The sequence below is a fragment of the Anolis carolinensis genome, chromosome 1 (assembly GCF_035594765.1).
Source record: "Anolis carolinensis isolate JA03-04 chromosome 1, rAnoCar3.1.pri, whole genome shotgun sequence".
In the NCBI taxonomy this organism is placed as follows: Eukaryota; Metazoa; Chordata; class Lepidosauria; order Squamata; family Dactyloidae; genus Anolis; species Anolis carolinensis.
The window spans coordinates 269,583,967-269,603,889 of NC_085841.1; the positions used below are offsets into that span (position 1 = coordinate 269,583,967).

Consider the following 19,923-nt stretch of genomic DNA (forward strand, 5'->3'; position numbering starts at 1 on the left):
GCAGTAAGCAGCCTCCTGTTTGATACTGCTCATAAGGAAGCAGTGGGAAAGGAGGCAGGAAACTTCAGCAATTGAGGCGCTGTGGATGAGAGAAGTGCTATGAAGGCTCCATACAAGTGTGTGCAGGTTCTATGCAATCATCCATTTCCAACTTCACTCAATAGATATAGAATATTTCTGTGGTTCTATACTGACATATTTGACGACAAAAAGTCTGGAAATTTGTGGCAATCATTTAGCCTGAATCAGTACTAGGATCTTAGTACTGTCATATAAATACTAAAGTTGATAGAGAATGGTTCCATCTCTACTCTCAGCAAATGTGATGGTGTTTTCAGGAGCAACAAAAATTCCTTTAAAAACTCAGTGTTGAAGTACGTATTTCCAAGGTGGCTGCATTATCATTTCCCATGGCCTCATAATCTAGAGCAAATGTGGACATTTATTTTACCTACTATATTTCTAGGGGAGGTTTTGCCTAATTCCTCATATTTGATTCCCTTCCCTCCAATTCCCCCCCCCCCCCCCAAACCCTGCTAAATAGTTTAAAGGTTTCTGTTTTACATCTTAAAAATGTTTTATCAAGAAGTTTTTAATAAAATGTATCCCAGATGTTGGAAAAAACTATGTTGTTCAGTGGAATACTATCAACTGCCTATTTCTGTTTCTTGGTTCTGTGCTCCAAAACACACCACCTTGGGTTTTGAGCAGTAAATACAAGGGTGTTCTTTGTGACAGAAAGAATTAATTTTGGCTAGCATTCTATACATTTACATTTGATTGATATATTTGACAGCATATATCTAAATTCAAACTTCATAATTTAAGAGTGCAGGACAAGGGAAGTGAGAGAAGCTATCTCTTATACTACACTATTGAAAAGGCCAGAATACACCCCCCTTTGACTTCTCAGCAGATACTAACACTAGATTGGGAAACATAGAACCCTCCAGATGTTGAACTTCAACCTTCAGTATATCTGGAAGGCATTTTGATTCCCACTCTTTGAAGCTGTCAAAGGGCCATATACCCCCACTCTTACTTGTCTAAGATTATTTTGATTGAGCTTCTGAATGAATGAAACAGGCGGTTAGGGAAAGAATCTATCTTCTCCCCATTCAGTATAGAAATACAATGGCTTTCTGTATGTGGGATGGGGGGACTCTTATTTATTAACAAATTAACATACTTTTCCCATGACAGGAACTTCTGCAGGGATTTCAGAGCTTCTCTCCCCACCCTGATAGAAGTATTTTAATAAAACAAAATAAGCTAGATTGTAAAGTATTTTAAATCATATCCAGTATCTGGTCCAAAGGCCCGCCTACAACATTCCAGAGAAAATGTTGGAGTTCTGCAAAATAGAGAAGGAATCTGTCCCTTCAGTCTATGGACACAGTTGAATTTCACCTGTACATTGCAGTCCACGGATACCAGAAAGAATGAAGATAGACTGAGGGGGGCTCAGTTTTCTCTCCCACTCCAATGATCTGGCAAAACTGGACCAGCAAGACTTCTGTTTGAGAGTTGGAACATTTCAGGTATTATCAGTCAAGATATATGAAATGACCAAGCACTTAGAAATATTTAGGCAGCCATTGTCTTCGAGCCCTTCTGAGAATAAGGAAGGCTGCCTGCAATCTAGTAAGTTCACATTTACTTTGGAGTAAGCTTCACTGAACACATGGAGGGCGCTTCTAAGGATACGTTGTACTTGTACACACCCTCATATTTAAGGTGATTTTGGTGGGAATGGGTGCCTTCTCTTGAAAATACCTGCAAGTAGGCAACATTAATAACAACCCATCTGCCCATGTTGACCTCCACTAAAAACAGTTTTGGAGTCCCTGGTTCCATTCTGTGATGTTTTAGATATATTTTAAGATGTTTATTTCTCTGGTTTAATGGTTTTAACTATATTGTTCCATCTGTGTTTTAATTTTTGTATTTTGTATATCTTGTTTTCTGGGCTTGGTTCCCATGTAAGCTGCCCCGAGTTCCTTCGGGGAGATGGAGGTGGGTTATAAGAGTAAAGTTATGATCTTATTCATGCCGTGGGATGTCAGTCCCACTATGTTTAGTGGCACCCATTCCCTTTACAACCAGGAAGCTGATTGCAATATGGTTTGGTTGCATGGCTTATGAGTTAGCTGTATCTTCTATTTTCTATCACTGCATTTTATTTATCATCTGAAATTATAAGCTGTTAACATTATGTGACACATTAAAAATACCATTTTAGAAAACTTCTTAAAAATAGGTCTGTTCAGGAGATTAAATGTTCTGTTGGAGTTCTGCCTTCAGTAAAATTATCCGTTTTCCATTCCATCAAGTTTACACAATATGGTGTGCATGTGTATATACTGCCAGCCTGTCCCAGCAGTGTGCTTGGGAAATTGTTGTGTGCAGGAGTGCTCAGACTAAACACTAGGTGTCAGTAGTCAATAATGGGAAGAGGGTGAAGAGCTGTCTTGATAATTTCACTGTGGCTTGGTTGCTATGGAAACTGCTTCTTTTGTGCATGAACTGTGTATGTGGACAGGATGCGGGGGACACCCCCATCATCTGGGTTTTGCTTCATGGACATGGCAGTTTGTGGAAAAGCTTTGTCATGGCACAGCACTTGCTCCATTTTTCGTTTATTGGGGGGCTGGTGGACACAACTGAATATGAAGTTATGAAGAAGCTTATTCCATGTTGCCTGTTTTTTGTTCAATGTTTTTATTGGTTTCATTGCTACTGTTAAAATAGATGAATCATTAGCCCTGACCCCCCCCCTTCTCAACACTGCTTTCTACACATTCCTTGGTATACCTATTATATACATATACCTGCCTCAACAACATAGCAATGCATTCATAGGATTGGGTTGCTGTTGATAAGGAGATCAAAGATTTGAGGGTCTCGCTAGAAATGGAGACCAGAACAAGACCCCAGAAGGAGGGTTGCGCAACACCTGGCGAGCTTGAGAGATGCAAATAAAGATTTCCCCATTCCCCAATAAAAGGCTCACCAAGTTCAAAGCAAAGGCCACCGAGTTTATTCTGGTCCAGCTGGAGCAGGATGACGGTCGCAATTAGTTGCAAGAAGAACCAGCATACCATTATACAGGAAAATACACATTACAGTAGAGTCTCACTTATCCAAGCCTCGCTTATCCAAGCCTCTGGATAATCAAAGCCATTTTTGTAGTCAATGTTTCCAATATATCGTGATATTTTGGTGCTAAATTTGTAAATACAGTAATTACAACATAACATTACTGCTTATTGAACTACTTTTTCTGTCAAATTTGTTGTATAACATGAAGTTTTGGTCCTTAATTTGTAAAATCATAACCTAATTTGATGTTTAATAGGCTTTTCCTTAATCCCTCCTTATTATCCAAGATATTCGCTTATCGAAGCTTTTGCCGGCCCGTTTAGCTTGGATAAGTGAGACTCTACTGTATATACTTTTGCATTTTGAATTTCCCGCTTCCGCCCACCCAACCGGCTTCGCGCTGATTGCTCAAGGGAGTCTCTGATGTCAGAAGCCGGGAGGAGGGTCCGGGGGCTCGCGTGCCTCAGCCAATGAGAGTGCGAGCCCCGCCTGTGATGTCTCTCCCTGGCAGGCCAATGGGGGAGATGGAGGCGTGGCAGGAGGAGAAACAAAGGCAATCATATGTTGATGAAAGGATTAATGAGTGACCCTATACTGGATCTATTGTCAAGCGGTCCAGTGAGAACCCCAGGGTCCTGCTAGCCGGACCTGACTTATTGATATACTGATTGAAATAGCAAGTCCATTGAATATGGGTCTGACAACTAGATGTCAGTTCCATTGTCCAAAAGGGCAGCAGCATCGGCAGTCTTGATGGGATTAAATGATTCAGAGTCCAAGGAAGGGAAATGGCACTGCCTTGACAATTGGGGTGTATTTTGCCTCCTCGCAGAGGAGGTATGCCATTTACAGTGTTCCCTCACTTATCATGGGGGTTAGGTTCCAGGACCACCCGCAATAAGTGAAAATCCGCAAAGTAGGGACGCTATATATTTATACATTATTTTAGTAGTTATACACTATTTTAAGTCTTGATCAACCAATTATGTGTTGATAAATCGCCTCCTTCTCCTCCTGTTGCCGCTTGGTCTCCTTTTCTCTCCCTTAGGCTTCTCCTTCCTCCCTTCCTTAGGCTGTACATTGTAATTTTTTATGATTTATAATATTATTTTAGAGTTTATTGAAAAACCGTGAAACAGCGAATCTGCAAAAAGTGAACTGCGAAGTAGAGAGGGAACACTGTATATGGAGTGATTGGAATGTCCAAAGGTTGCTCCATTCTTAAGTGGCCTGACTTTGCCCTCCAAGGCTTAAGAAAGAGTCCATTGTGTTATTTCCAGATGATGATCATGATAAGTCCATTGAGATAGTATATGGCCTGAGGCAGGCTGGTAGCATCCAGGTCAGGATGGTATGGTGGCTAAAAGTTCACATCAGGGTCACCGTGCTTCATTTGATAAGGGGTAAGATATCATAAAGAATAATAATAATAAAATATAAAATTGATAGGAGACACACGTGGGACTCACAATGGGGGAGAAAAATGAGATCCAGCATCCCATTGTGTTGGGAGACAAACACAGGTTTTTATCCATGGGGCTTTCAGGGGGCTCTGATCTCCCCTGGGTTTCCCATGTGGGACAAAGAAAGGGATCCCAGAAGTTCTCCAGCAGCCAAGCAGGCAAAAGATTTTTTGGGGTTCCCCTAGAACTGGGAGACGTCACAAAGGGTACAAAGGGGATAATGCAGGAGGGGGGGAAGGGGTCCCTGATACCTTGGGGGTTCATAGGAAGGCGGAAAAGAACATTTCAGATCATGTTACCCATGCTCATTCATAAGAAGGCAACTCATTCATAAGAGGGAGCCAATTCATCTGTGAGGAGGGGAACCGGGGCCATTGCAGCAAAAAGCGAGATAGCAGTTTTGGTTTAAAAGTGTTCTGGAGTGAAATAGAATTGGTCCAGAGTGAATCCGTGAAGGTATGGATACGGGGGCCCGGTGGGTTTCCTAATTGGGAAACCTTGTTCTCGAGGCAGTTCTGGACCGCCTCGGCCAAGCCAGCGGAGACCCACAGCTCAAGAAGGGGTTTATTGTTAATTTTTGGGTTGCTGTATGTCTTTCGGGCTGTGTGGCCATGTTCCAGAAGTAGTCTCCAGTGTTAATATTGTATGTTTTATGTTGATTTTAATGATTGTTTTTACTGTAATTGATGTTTTTATTGGATAACTGTTTTATTGCTGTGTTTTGATATTTGATTGTTTTATCGGGCAAGGCCCCATGTAAGCCGCCCCGAGTCCCTTCAGGGAGATGGGGCGGGGTATAAAAATAAAGTTATTATTATTATTATTATTATTATTATTATTATTATTATTATTATTCTCTCCTGGCGTTTCGCCCACATCTATGGCAGGCATCCTCAGAGGTTGTGAAGTATGGATAAACTAAGTAAGGAAAGGAAAGAATATATATCTGTGTAGAGTCCAAGGTGTGGCAAGAGTCCTTTGTCACTGGGAGTCAGCATTAATGTTTCAGTTAATCACCCTAATTAGCATTGGAGATGTTTTGTCCCTTGCCTGGGGGCATCCTTTGTTCAGTCAAGCCTTCATTGTATTGGTTCCCATCTACTGTTTTGATTTTGGAGTTTTGTAATACTGGTAGCCAGATTTTTGGGTTGTTAAAGGAGTCTGCAAAAGGAGCTCTTTTGCAGGCTTGGAAGTGAAAGCAGAAAGCGGATACAATTTATTACTCTTGGTTAATATGTAGCAGAGGACAATGGAGTCTTAATTGAGAGCGGCTGCCTGCGGGTTTCAACTACTGTAGCTGCTTTGAAGAGTGGATACAATGTTTCTGTATGACCGAAGCCTATTTGGAGTGTGGCGCAGGCTGTTGAGCAGCCGGCTTCAGCCAGCTGCAACAAATCACTCTGACCAAGAGATCATGAGTTCGAGGCCAGCTCAGAGCCTGCATTTGTCTTCTGTCTTTGTTCTATGTTAAGGCATTGAATGTTTGCCTTATATGTGTAATGTGATCCGCCCTGAGTCCCCTTTGGGGTGAGAAGGGCGGAATATAAATACTGTAAATAAATAAAATAAATTCAGGGTTCCTATGAGCCTGTGGAACTCCTGGCAGTGATTAGCTGTGTATCAAAGCAATATGAGTGTGGGGGCATGTGTGCTCGACATCACTGTGAGTTTGACAGCACAATGCATTCATGCTTGTATACATGGAGGGTTGTTGCTCTGGGAGAGAAGGGAAATGAAGCCACCTCGCTATTATTAATGGAATTTTTCTTTATTCTTCGCATTTCTAGCACTGTAGTAACTTAAAACTTCAGTTGAGCATTTAGAAGCAAGTCTTGGGCTTCCCAAGAAAGGGGTGGGTGAAGCTACCAGTCAATGCAAAGACAACTAATAGGGTCCTAGGTATGAAATATTTTCAATGGCTTACTCTCTGCATTTCTAAATATTTAGTGGGTGAAATTCATTTAGGCAGCCAGAATACTTTTTTGGAGGGCAAATCAATGTCCTCATTATCTATACCCCTTCATAACTACACTCCTGCATACAGCCAGGAAAATCAAGTGAGAGATAGAAGACAGGGGACAGGATAGGTGAATTGGCATTGATTTAATAGTATTTTGGATATTTAATCAATTGAGAGTAACCTTCAAACAGTTTTGAGAAATTGGACAATGTGCTTGTTTTTTCTTGTATTTGGACCAATCACACATGTTTAAAAGATGCCAGAGACCACACTCCTTGCTCCTTTACCCCAAAATTCAGTAAGATTATTGTCAAGTCAGGATTATTGTCAGAAGAGGATGGGTAGTTTGATACAAAGGAACGTATGCTGCCTTTTTTTTTGGTTAGGAAGGAATTTCTTACAAAGGTTGGTAGCAGAAGCATTTCTGCTATGATGAACAGAATTTTTGAAACCTCTGTGGCATCATGTTCTATAAGTTAGCTCTCAATATTATAAATTTCTAGTTGGGCTTTATAAGACTTCATTTTAACCTCAGAACTGGACTCCTATGGTCTGCTAGTTAAGAGCAAGTTTTAGCAGGTATAGATGTGAGAAGTGGTTCTGCTAGAACTCTAGGAAAGTCTTGACATTGTATTTAAGAGAAAGACAACCAATTTGAACAAAAAAAATATGTAAATATGATTGTTAGTTCCTCTGATTTTCCACAAAAGAAATGCATTGACTTTACTGAGCATGTGTGTCTACAATAGTAAGGAGTTCTTGTCTTTTTTATTGACATATTTCAGTGTAAGAGGAGCTATGATTTTTCCTAAACCACCAGAATGTATCATAAAACCAGCTATGCCAGGAGAGAACTCAGTGTAGAACCAGAAAAGGAGGTTTTAGAAGATACAAATCTTATTTACTTTATTTTTATCCTGCCTTACTCCGAATATAGGAACTCAAGTTAGCTTGTCCTAAATCTTACGCTAGAGCAGTGGTTCTCAACCTGTGGGTCCCCAGATGTTTTGGCCTTCAACTCCCAGAAATCCTAACAGCTGGTCAACTGGATGGGATCTCTGGGAATTGTAGGCCAAGACATATGGGGACCCACAGGTTGAGAACCACCCTCCTAGACAATATAGCTTCTTCAACATGACCTACTAGTGGATCTTAGAAATGATAAACCATGTTCTCACTCTAACCTCTGTAAACAACAAATATAATTCTGAGAATGTCTGCGAGTCTATGCTATGAAGCTACACTAATTCTCTTCACAGTCCTGCTCTTTTCTAGTCTTTTGATTTTCTCTGTTGTTATTTTTATGGCGATTTACAAAAAAATACAAGCTTACAACCTAAAACAAATTCTAAGAAAACACAAAGGAAAGGAAACAATAAAGAAAGGGAAAATCAGAGAAAGGGTTAGGAGGGGGATAATCTTAAAAATCACACATACACACTCACACATACGCCTCTATATATCTCAGTAGCAGGTGCACTTTATGCTGTTGTAGCAAGACATTTGTGTACATTAACATTTTTTAAAATCAGAAAATGTGCAATTAGCTGTTGAGGCATTATTGTCCTAATGTATATTTGTAGAATCTCCATGATGATGTTTGGTGCCAGTTATGGCATACTAGTTCAGTCTATCTGATACTGAATAAGCATAGTTTGGACAGCTGCTTTGTAGGGGAAGAAGTGACGTTTTCTGGTTATTGTCTTTTCAGGTCTAGTAGAAAAGAGGCAACAGCCAGGGTAAATATATCCAGCTGCAATAGCGTCTTTGTTGTTCAAAATTTTAGAATCTATAGAAGATGAGAAATAGAAAGTTATCAAAATGTGAAACAAGATCCTGTGGAATTGTCAAGGGATGACACTTGCTTTGGTGACAACAAACAGTTAGTGTGCACCACATTTCATATTTAAAAATGAAAACTTGATCTAAAGACAATATATTAATAACCACCACCATTTATCATTGCCCCAAGTGCACACGCTTTGTCTAACACACCTTATATTGTTTATATGCTACATCTTTATACTGCTGAGTGGGAAGGTAGGATTATAGGGCTACAGCTTTCTATGCACTGTAGATTGAGCGTCCCTAATATGAAAACCCAAAATATGCCAAAGTCCAAAACCTTTTGTCACCAGCCCTCTGCTTCAACCTTCAAGGTGATGGCTACATTTGGTCACACGGAGGAAAGAGGCATCTGACAAGCCCCAAGGGATCTCCTCCCCTCCAATTTCAAGTTCCTTGTATCCGCAGTCTATCTACAGCCTTGCATCTTATGCACAGCACAACTTTAAAAGGATGAAACATGAGGTTGGAAAGAGATGTGAGTATCTATAAAATGGTGGAAGGTGTGATTCACATTGAGCATTAAGCTTGCCATTCTCTCTATGCTCACAAATACAGTAGTTCTTCATACTTGCGTTGGATGTTGTGTTGGTTGAATCTGCAAATCCAGATCTTATTGTGTATACGCAAGTGGTCAAAAATCTGAAAAAAATCTGCAATGTCAAGCGTTGGTGAACTCATATATTTTGGATATTCAAGACCTTATTACAATAACACTGAAATGAAGAAGAAAGATTATTTTTTTCAGATTAGTTTCAAATGTGATTAGAACTTGAATGTGAAACCACCAAACAATACTCAGTGCTATAGGCCAAACTTAAGAGGAACGCAGCAAGAAACCACAGCTGAGTATTTCTTGCCTAAGAAAACCCTATGAAATTTATTGCGTTGCCAATGCCATACATAGACAGTGATGTGAAGGCACACACAACCTGTAGAAAGGGTAGGGAGAGAAAGCAAGTTTTAATGATTTCACTCTTTTCACTGCCACAAACCATTCTCTTCCAAAACTATCCTTAGAGCTCTCTGGAGCAGATCTATGAATGTGTGTGTGTGTGTGGGGGGGGAGACTACACCCCCCTCCATTCTTCCTGTGTGATCCTTTACTGGGTTGGAACATTTCTGTAGGTGGAAAGAGTTTTTCAATATGCACCCAAATCAATATGTACCCAAATCAACCAAAGAATGCATACATCATATGAAGGACTTTCAGAAGTAATCTTTTTGAACTATAACTGCCAGAATCCTCCAGTCAGTATGGTTAGTGGCCACTCAGGCCAGAAACACAGGATGTCGGCAGTAACTTAATTCGGTTTGGAGTGACTACCTCTGGATCAGATACAAATAACTGTCAATTTTGTTAAATTGTTAATTTGATAGCTCAAACATGGGTTATATATGTTTTAAAGTGTTCATATTCTTTCTCTCTCAAGGACCAATGTACATTTAAAGAGTGGAATAATTTTACATTTCTTGTGTATTTCTGCTTGTTGATTTTAGAGATCGGTCTCCCAGAGTATGAAAGAGATGTAATATGAGAGATGATGTGTAAAGAAAAAATATAGCTTGAACTGAAATGATTTTGTTCATCCCTTTATCTTCAATAATGGGGATTATACTATGGAGAGAAAAGTTCGAAGGATTCCTTTGGATGTGGCTTTCCCATGCATGAACTTCATTTCCCACACAGCCCCAACACGTGAACTGTAAATAGTTCTTAAATCTGGAATGTGAGTCTGTAATCTCATTAGCATTTTTCTGTCATGCATAACTAAAACTAGGATGTAGTAGTGTTTTCATTTCTTTATTTTTAACGAAAGAGCTGCATGCTACCTTACTGGGTTTATATACTGAGAAGCAAGCATCACTAGAATGACAGATTTTATCTGCTATACCTCAATAACATAATGTTGTACTTACAAGCTGGAGAATCACCCTTGAGCACCTAGGGAATAACACTTGTTTGATAAAATGACTGAATACTATTGGAATCCAGTTCCTCTTCTGGGGTGATGATGTTGGTACCACTCTACTGGTAATAATAGAGACATTGCCATATGGAAATACAGTTGCACAAGTACATATTGCTTAACACATTGGGAACCAAGATATTGAGACTCATAGATGTTAAAGAGGTTGTCCTGCTGACTAGAGGACACACTGGACAGGTTTCTGTAGTGGGAAGTAGAGGACCTTGGACATCTATATTGTTGCCCTCTCCTGTCATTGTTGTTATTTTGTGTTTTCAAGTCATTTCTGGTATAGGGTAATCCTAAAGTCATTGAGTTTTCTGGGGTTAAGAGTGTGTGATTCATCCAAGCCTGTCTAGTGGGCTTCCATGGCAGAGCCCTATGAGGAGAGGCTTAAAGAACTGGGCATGTTTAGCCTGCAGAAGAGAAGGCTGAGAGGAGACATGATAGCCATGTACAAATATGTGAGGGGAAGTCATAGTGAGGAGGGAGCAAGCTTGTTTTCTGCTGCCCTGCAGACTAGGACACGGAACAATGGCTTCAAACTACAGGAAAGGAGATTCCACCTGAACATTAGGAAGAACTTCCTCACAGTGAGGGCTGTTCGGCAGTGGAACTCTCTCCCCCGGACTGTGGTGGAGGCTCCTTCTTTGGAGGCTTTTAAACAGAGGCTGGATGGCCATCTGTCAGGGGTGCTATGAATGCGATTTCCTGCTTCTTGGCAGGGGGTTGGACTGGATGGCCCATGAGGTCTCTTCCAACTCTACTATTATATGATTCTATGATTCTAGCTGGGAATCGAACTCTGAGTCATTTTCCAGTGCTTAAACTACTACACTGGGCTGTGAGCATGAATTACAACTCTTAACCTGTTCTATCAAAGGCTCATGCTGCTTATATTAAAGGAATGAGCAGTGCATCCTTGCTTGGAGAAGAGTCCAATGCTTTAGAGGAATGCAAAAAACTACATGTGTATTGGCCCTCTAGGATGATGGTCTAAATAGAAGTCAGAAGAACTTGATGACCATTTGAGATGACTTGAATCCATGGTGAACAAAGAGAAGGACCGGAACCGGACTAGAAGACTAGAACCGCTCATGAGAGCCTTACACTGGATGAGAGGGTAAAGGAATCTGTTTTGTGTGTCAAAACTGAAATACAGACCAACATGAATGTTCTGATTGTAGTTGGGATATAGACAAGAAGGTGAGGATGAATCCAAATACACTATGCTTTCATATGCTTTCAAAGGGCAGAATAAGACAACAAAGGGGAGATGGGGTGGGGTATAAGAATAAAGTTAAGGTAGTAAGTAATGGAATGCAAGGCTGAAGAAGTGAGGAGGAGGAGTCAGATTAAGAATATTTGGTTTGACTAAACCAGAGTTCCATAAACTGATACAGAGGGTCAAATAACCAGGTGCTTTACCCCCAAAGGGGTTTTTCTCCATTTAAGGTTGTGTTCATTATATTTTTTGATTTTTTAGACTTGTTTATGTATGTGAAGGAGCTTTATTTCCAATAAATGCAGTAAGATAAATGGCATGCAGATTTCTGTGAATCTTTTGGCAGGTCTTAGTATTGCATAGACTCGGTGTTTCCTGTGGTCACCATCTGCTTTGCACTGTGGAATGACGCAGGGGGATTTCTTCGCAATTTCTGTCACAGAAGCTGACGCCTGAGTGTCAAAGAGACTGGCAGCCCTGGTTACAGGTTTCTTTTAGAAGGTGCCAATTCGTGAATGCTATGCTATTCTGATTTAAACACTCACACTCCGCTGCATCACAGTTTTGTTTCTCAGTCATCTGGGAGGCAGCAAACCCCGCAGAATTTCCCTTGAATTATGGAAGCAAAAAAGCACTAGTGATGTCTAGCAAATAGTTCATGATTATTCTCACTTCCCTGGTGGATTAATGAAACACCTTTGTCACAGCCTGTGTTCATGGACTGAAGAAGGACCTTGAATCTCTCATTCCTAGGAGCTCTTTAAATGCCCATAGAAACAGTACATGCCACTTGTTGATAGGTTCCTTGAAACATCTGCTGTATTTTGTTTCCTGTTATGTATGTTATCTCAGCCATTGGCACTTTAAAGGAACAGTTGCCATCATGCTATGACATAATGTTGTACATCGCAAAATAGCAATATTGTATATTCTCTGCAGCGTACATGCCACAACAATTGAGCTGATGCATGTTTCTGATGATTATTTTTCCTTTGATGTCCTTGGAACTCAAGCAAGCATACAAACAAAGTCACTCCCACCACTTCTTTTTATTCCACCCTTTTGTTATATTTATATCTTGACCTCCTTTTGTATTGCTTAGGATTAGGCAGCCACTTAGGTCCCTACTTCAGCCCATTTCTTTACAACAGTTTAACAACACTTTAGCTCAGAGATAATGGCTTCCCCAAGACCACCTAGCCCACTAAAGATAGATCTTTGTAGTACAGAGGTAACCTCATCAACATGCTGAGTGTGACAGCAGATTTGTGGCAGTATTAGATATTTTTGTATCAACCACAGATACAAAAATATCTAATATAAGCCTTCATATTTCTAGGTGTGAAGATTCCTGCAGACACACACTGTTCCAGGAAATCAGAAGACGTTTACTTCTTGGGAGGAGAGCAATGGCCAATCTTGATAAAATAGTTAAGAGGAGAGATATCACACTAGCAACAAAGTTAAAGCAATGGCATTCCCGTTAGTAACCTATGAATGTGAGAGCTGGACCATAAGGAAGGCTGAGCAAAGGAAGATGGCTACTTTTGAACTATAGTGTTGGAGGAAAATTCTGAGAGTGCCTTGGATCACAAGAAAATCCAACCAGTCGATACTCCAGTAAATAATGCCTGACTGTTCACTGGAGGGAAGGATATTAGAGGCAAAGATGAAGTACTTTGGCCACATAATGCAAAGACAGGAAAGCTTGGAGAAGACAATGATGCTGGGGAAAATGGAAGGAAAAAAACAAGGGTAAGATGGATGGATGGTATTCTTGAAGTGACTGGCTTGACCTTGAAGGAGCTGCAGGTGGCGACGGCCGACAGGTAGCTCCGGTGTTAGCTGGTCCATGAGGTCACGAAGGGTCGGAAGTAACTGAATGAATAAACAACAACAGACATAGAAAGTCTGATGAATCAAATGAGAGCACAATACTCACTTTCTTTTTTGCCTCAAAAGCTGGGGAACCTTTCTGTCTTAACTATCATTCATCATTGCAAACTATTAAGCTAGATTTTTGAATCAGAAAATGTTGTACAGTTTCTGTAATATATGATCCCATAAATAGTCTATCCAAATGTTCACACCTCTGTGATTCACAAATAAGGTGTAATTCTGAATGGAATAGCTTTTTGCAGACCAAAGAGGAAATATGACATTGTGAGCAAAAGGAGTATTATGTTCATTGATACCAACTTTTTTGAACTTTATGATAGCTAAACCCATTGATCTTGGAATACTACTGGTATTGTAATTATGTGATGCTTTGCTTGTTATGATATACAGCTAGCGAATTTAGCATTCCACCTTGGCATTAACTTTCCATTACAGGGGGACTATGTGCTCTCAAGAGGCAAAATGCTATGCTGACTGTAACATTGTACTTTTTTTATTAATTAACTTGAGTTTATTTCAAACTCTTTGCAACCTGCTGAACCTTTCCAGTCAATACGCGACTAACTTTCTTCACCATTTAAGAGACCGATGAAAACAGGGCTGGCATATTCAGTTTTCTTGGCTTCTAGAGAGTTGCCTATGGGCCAGAGGCATAATAGGAAAGCAACATGCTGGACAGGACTGCTGCCCACTCTAAGACCCTCAGAGTCATCAAAAACTGAAAAAAATATAGTGGGACCTTGATATCAATTGGAGAGTGGTCATGATGGCTAAATATATTAATAAGGAAGAATACACAAACTAGGAGAGCTTGCAGCAGTTTGCTTTTGCTTGAACCCACTAGCAAAAGCAAATTTCTTCTCCCTCTTCTCTCCACTGCTGAGTTAATTCTGAACTACTTTTCCAGCAGCTCAAACAAGTTGAGGATAAAAGAGAAAGTGGGAGAAGGAGACAGAAAATTTGACATTTTAAAAGCAGGTTAAAAAGTGGGATGAGAGAGGATTGATTTTGACTGTACCTGGCAAATTAGGACGGATGATACGTGTTACATGCTTTTGAGGTGACTATCATAGGGATTTTTTTGGGCAACATTTAATGTCTTTGACTGCTTTTCTCTTCCTAATAGGTTTCCATAGATTAGTGGGGATTTGAATGCTGGTGTTTAAGAAGTCTAGCCCAGTGCTTAGAACAGTATGGGCCCTTCTACACAGACCCTAAAACATGGAAGAAACTGGGATACAGGGGGCACTAAATGATGTTTAAGGAAAATGTGTGCTAAATTGGATTAATAGCTAAAAAACATGTGTTAAAAAAGGTGTGTTTAAAACCCAATTTCATCCAGAAAACGCGCATATTTGCATCACTGTAAATTCTTGCTTTCAAGAAAACATGTGACTTTGTTCCTATATGCTGGTGTGGACTGCTCCAGCGCATGTCTGCATTTTAAAATCTCAAAACAGTTGATCGGGGCTGTAAACAAATAGAGCCACTGACACACAGGTAGCTAAATGGAAGCAGAACTGGAAAGCAATTACAGTGAGAACTCTCTGCAACAATTCCTTTGTTCTAACATTCATGAAATTAACCAGAGCTTGAATTTACAATAGGGTGAGGAGAGATAATAAGAAATCTTCTTGTGTTCACATTTTGATAGCCGCATCAGCACATATGAGGTCCAGCACATCTCAAAGTGTCAATTAAAAAAAATATTAAAGTAAAATTCTTGTAGATTTCTAAAATCTGCCACAAACAAAGGTGTCAGGATGGTAGGGGAGCATTTATCGGGACTGACAGCTCTGTGTTTGGACTTGCTGTCAGGTCCCACAATTTTTTGCCCCACTTCTTTGACCTGGATTATGATGCTGTCTGGAAGTGTCCTATATCATGCTAACTCTTGTAGCTGTTTTTATTAATGTGCCTCCAAGCCATTTCTGAATTGTGGTGACCTAGTCCTATGATATCCTTGGTGAGATCTCTTTGGAAGAGGTCTGTCATTGCTTTCCTTTTAGGCTGAGAGAGTGTGAATTGCCCAAGACCACCCTGGGAGTTTCCATGGCTGAGTGGGGATTCAAACCCTGGTCTACCAAAATTCTAGTCCAGCATTCAACACTGAACCAGCCATCTGTCGATACTTAGTAAGTTATATTATTTTTCATGTGGCTGTGTGGAGGGCTTGAAATATTAATTGCCTTGAAATATTCTGTCCAGTTTGTCCCTTTCAACTGGGGGAAGTATTGTCTTACATCATTAAAAACGTATTTGTAATAAATTGCATTTGGTTGGTAGCTCAGCATATACCGTGGGGAGTATTTGTGAGGTGCTGTCTTCTTATTAAAGACTGATAAGAACCTGAAGGTTTCAAATCTTAGATTCTTTGAAGCTGACAGTTTGTCTAATTACATTTGTCTTCTTTTTCTATATCTGTAGAACTTTGCATGCCAAATGTAGCTGAGATATGTCAAACAGCACAAATCAGTGGTACAATACATTAATCAAGTGCATGAAGAAGTCGCAAGAGAAAAAAGTGATTGTGCAGTGTTGTATAAGGCTTGATCTTTACTTATTTGCCATCTCTGATTTCTAAACTCAGAGAAAATAAACATGCACTTTTTAGTCTGGTTATGCTTTTGAAAAAAAGAGAAAGAAAAATAATTGGCAGTAGGGGTTTTCACATTTTTACAACTAAATGCCAATGTCAAGTTTGATAAAAGATGGTATTGTCAGTAGCTTTTAGAACATCTTTCTTCTCCTTTTTTCTTTTATTTGTGTCAAAGACATGCATGAAATTTTATTCTGTGCCATAGCCATGTACTAAAATTGGAGTGGTGATTCACTAACACCAGAACTTGCGTATGTTTAAAAAACATGTGTTAGAGCAGTGACTTTCAAATATTGGTTTCCAACGTGTTTGGGACTTTAGCTCCCAGAATTCTTGGTTATTGGCCTCTCTGGCCGAGATCTCTGATAGCTGAAGTCCAAAACATCTGGAGAACCAAAGATTAAAAAGCACTGCACTATAAGAAAATGCAGTGGGCAGGCATGCTTTCCTTTGCAATCAAAAGTTGTAATTTTGTGGTCGTTTTACATATTTGGGGAACACCTGTTTGGTAAAGGCTGCTCTAGAATCATCATGAAAGAAAATCTAGGCTGGGGCTATGAAGTTATGCCTCCAGGAGCCCTTTTATAGTGTTGTCGAGCCATGGCACCTCCACCCCAAATTGATCTGGACCTTCAGAGAGCCTTCAAGCAAGAGATTTTTCCTTTATTTTAAAAAACATTTTCAGCTGTTTTGAAGTTTTGCAATATCAAAGCTACTGGAGGTTCCGCAATGACCCGGCAGCAACTGTACTACAAATTATATTGTATCTAAGCCCTTTAATAAATGTATAAAATTATATTTCTTGTGTAACTTGTATTGATTGTGTACTGTATCAATTCCTAAATGTATAAACTTGTATCAAATGTAATATGAAGGCATCCGTTTTCCCAGTGCCCCCTATTTTACATAAGCTTTTTTGTTTGTTGTTTATTCATTCAGTCTCTTCCGACTCTTAGTGACCTCATGGACCAGCCCATGCCAGAGCTCCCTGTAGGTCGTCGACACCCCCAGCTCCTTCAAGGTCAACTCAGTCCCTTCAGGGATACCATTCATCCATCTTGCTCCTGGTTGGCCCCTCTTCCTTTTTCTTTCAATTTTCTGCAGCATAAGCTTAAAAACATAGAATCATAGAGTTCGAAGAGACCCCGTCCAACCCCCTGCCAAGAAGCAGGAAAATTACATTCAATGCACCCCTGATGGAACTCTCTCCCCCGGGCTGTGGTGGAGGCTCCTTTGGAGGCTTTTAAGCAGAGGCTGGATGGCCATCTGTCGGGGGTGCTTTGAACGCGATTTCTTGCTTCTTAGCGGGGGGTTGGACTGGATGGCCCATGAGGTCTCTTCCAACTCTACTATTCTATGATTCTATGGTTCTATGATGACTATCCAGCCTCTGTTTAAAAGAAGGTGCATTTGGGAACGGAGATCGCTCAACAATTAAGGAAGTCCCTCTAGCATTCTCTCAAGTCAGATAAAATCAATTCTTTTGTATACAAATGTGTGACAGATAATTCCTTTATCACCAGCGCTGTGTCCAAGCTGTTTACCTCTTTAGAAATGACTTGGGGCTCATAGGTTTATGGAAGGAAAGGCTAAAGCAAATATGAATGCATTAGCCTTTTGAAAGGGCAGACAAGCCTCTGGTTACACAGGATTATCACCTTTTGTTCTCCATGCCCTGCACCTTTGTCTTCATGGAAGTGGACATTTAAATCAATCAGGGAATCATCTGCATACCCACATCAACATCTCCTTCAGTTTCACAGCCTTCACTTGGTCTTTGCAACAGATTGGACCTTCAGACCTACCAATCATCAACTGTTCTTCCTGCCATGAGGATCCCCTCGTCCTGTTTGTAATGCCAGAAAAATTTCCAGCCAATCCCTGCATGGATCCTAGCCTGCCCATTTCTTAGCCAATCAGAAGGAGGCATGGGAAGTCTGAATAGCTGTCAGAAGTGTATAAAATGTCTTGTATTTTTCTGTGGAGTTATGCTTTTACATTTTTAGCACCGGATGGTACTTGCTTCCCTTTTGGCCAAACTGTAATAAACTTATGTAATTTGCCTTCAGCTTGGAGTGCTTGTTCTCTGTCCTGGCTGATCTGGTTTAGTGGAATCTCACCAGACATGGACCTTCTTGTCCATAGTCCTAGTTGAAATCACTTCAGGAGTGCAGTTTTAGCAGTATGATTCTACATCTTGTTGAATCCTTAGTTTTTAGTTTGGTGAGTTATTAGAGATCTCTAGGTGAGAACTTTAAATATCCCTCCCTAAACTGAAAACTCTATGAATTAAGCTTTTCAATTGATGTTTGTATTCCTAAGAGGCATCTAGCCTTCATAACATTCATACTGCCACTCTGCTGGTAACTATGACCCCTAAGAGACATAAATAACAGACTTGCTTTTAAAAATGTGAACTCGTATTGATTACTTTAATATCTTCCCAGCTGCACACAGGCGCCGAGAGGCTTCTAAAGATAATGTTCTATGGGAGTATGAAAGGTGAAAAGGGGAGATCAGCCCAGCCAGATATTTTTTCATGAATGAAAGGTATCTATTGTAATATAGCCCAGTGTAAGTAGCCAGCATATATCCCCAAGTGAGCACTATCTAAGCTTTAGGTGTCTGTTGAAAATGTATTGATGCCACAACTAGGGCCTTGCTGCTTGTGTATATGGGGGTGAGTGAGACTGACTGGGAAATAACCATCTTCTGCTCACACCTTTTCACTCATCATGATGGATTGGAGCAATGATTTTAGCTCTGTTTTTGAATCTTTTATTCAAACGAGCCTTTGAGATGGGATCACACATATCAAACTTCCCTTGCTTGCTTCATCTGCCCTTTAGCCAGCCTCCACATAGTCTGTTCTCCCTCCCTCATTCTGTTTTTCCTTTAGCCCTCATTCATTCATTTTTTTCCCTTCCTTATTTGCTACTTTTCTCCTCTGTTATATTTTGTGAAAATGCAGATATTGTCCAGGGAATTCAAAGGTTTCTAAGACCACACCTCTTCACCATGCAATCCTTTAAGGCCATGCAGGGAGAATTTTTTTGCATATTTACAGATTCTCTTAGGTGAATTGTAGGGGTGCAGGTGAGGGTTGTTTGGGTTTAGTGTTGTGAGACCTTCCTGTGAAAGCACTGAAAGCAGGGCACATAAGCATGGCCTCCAGAAGAGTTAGTGTAGTTTTCACAACTTCATATCCTGGTAGTTCCATTGATTGAAGTTCAGATTGAAAAGGTCATTCATTCTGTTATGTAGAATACAATACCATGTCATATTGTCTTGCTGTATCGTATATTTCTTTTTTTTAAGATGGTGCTTCTTAGGAAGTAAAGCAAGTATGAATCTTTCTGTTGCAAATTGGCACTGAATACTAACCACATCTCTCAATTTTAGGCATAGTTTCCTTGTTAATTTGGTGTAGATGCTTCCTTTTCCCTTTTTGGCTTTTGTGTTGAACATAGAGTTGTTCTGTTTTTCTGGGATTTCATATTGCATTAAATACATAGATTTCATCACATAGTTTGATATTTATATCAGTAGTCTTGATTGCAGCACATATTGCCTGATTGCCTGGAGCAATTGCTTATCAATACCCCTGATTGTAGAACTTGAGCTAGTTAAAGGGCCCTTTCTTTACAGCCACTGATTGCAGTTTCATTGCATTTTTTCTTATTAGCTTAGGGTTTCCATCTCTGTAACTAGAAGCAGGTTGCTGGAATTTTGGGAACTGGGAAGAGAAGAGCTGGACAGCCTTATGAGTATGGTTTGCACATTATATAGGTACACAGATGTATACTTGACCAATGCTAAGATGTGTGACTTTTAACAACACAGTTAAAACATAAAATTAT

At 40.1% G+C, this 19,923-nt stretch overlaps 1 protein-coding gene across 10 annotated transcripts in view; it reads left to right on the plus strand.

The window, feature by feature from the left end:
- The window catches only part of sergef (secretion regulating guanine nucleotide exchange factor), a 159,402-nt gene that overhangs the window by 40,746 nt on the left and 98,733 nt on the right, over positions 1-19,923 (plus strand). Inside the window, exon 10 of one of the 10 annotated variants that reach the window (XR_010001922.1) lies at positions 15,474-15,599. The exons of 6 other annotated variants lie outside the window; for them this stretch is intronic. Coding sequence is in view for 3 of the 4 variants with exons in the window: in XM_062967668.1 (XP_062823738.1) it covers positions 11,328-11,372 (45 nt within the window). In the remaining variant the exon portion in view is untranslated. 3 more of the 10 variants (XM_008107533.3, XM_062967668.1, XM_062967669.1) reach the window with 3 other exon arrangements.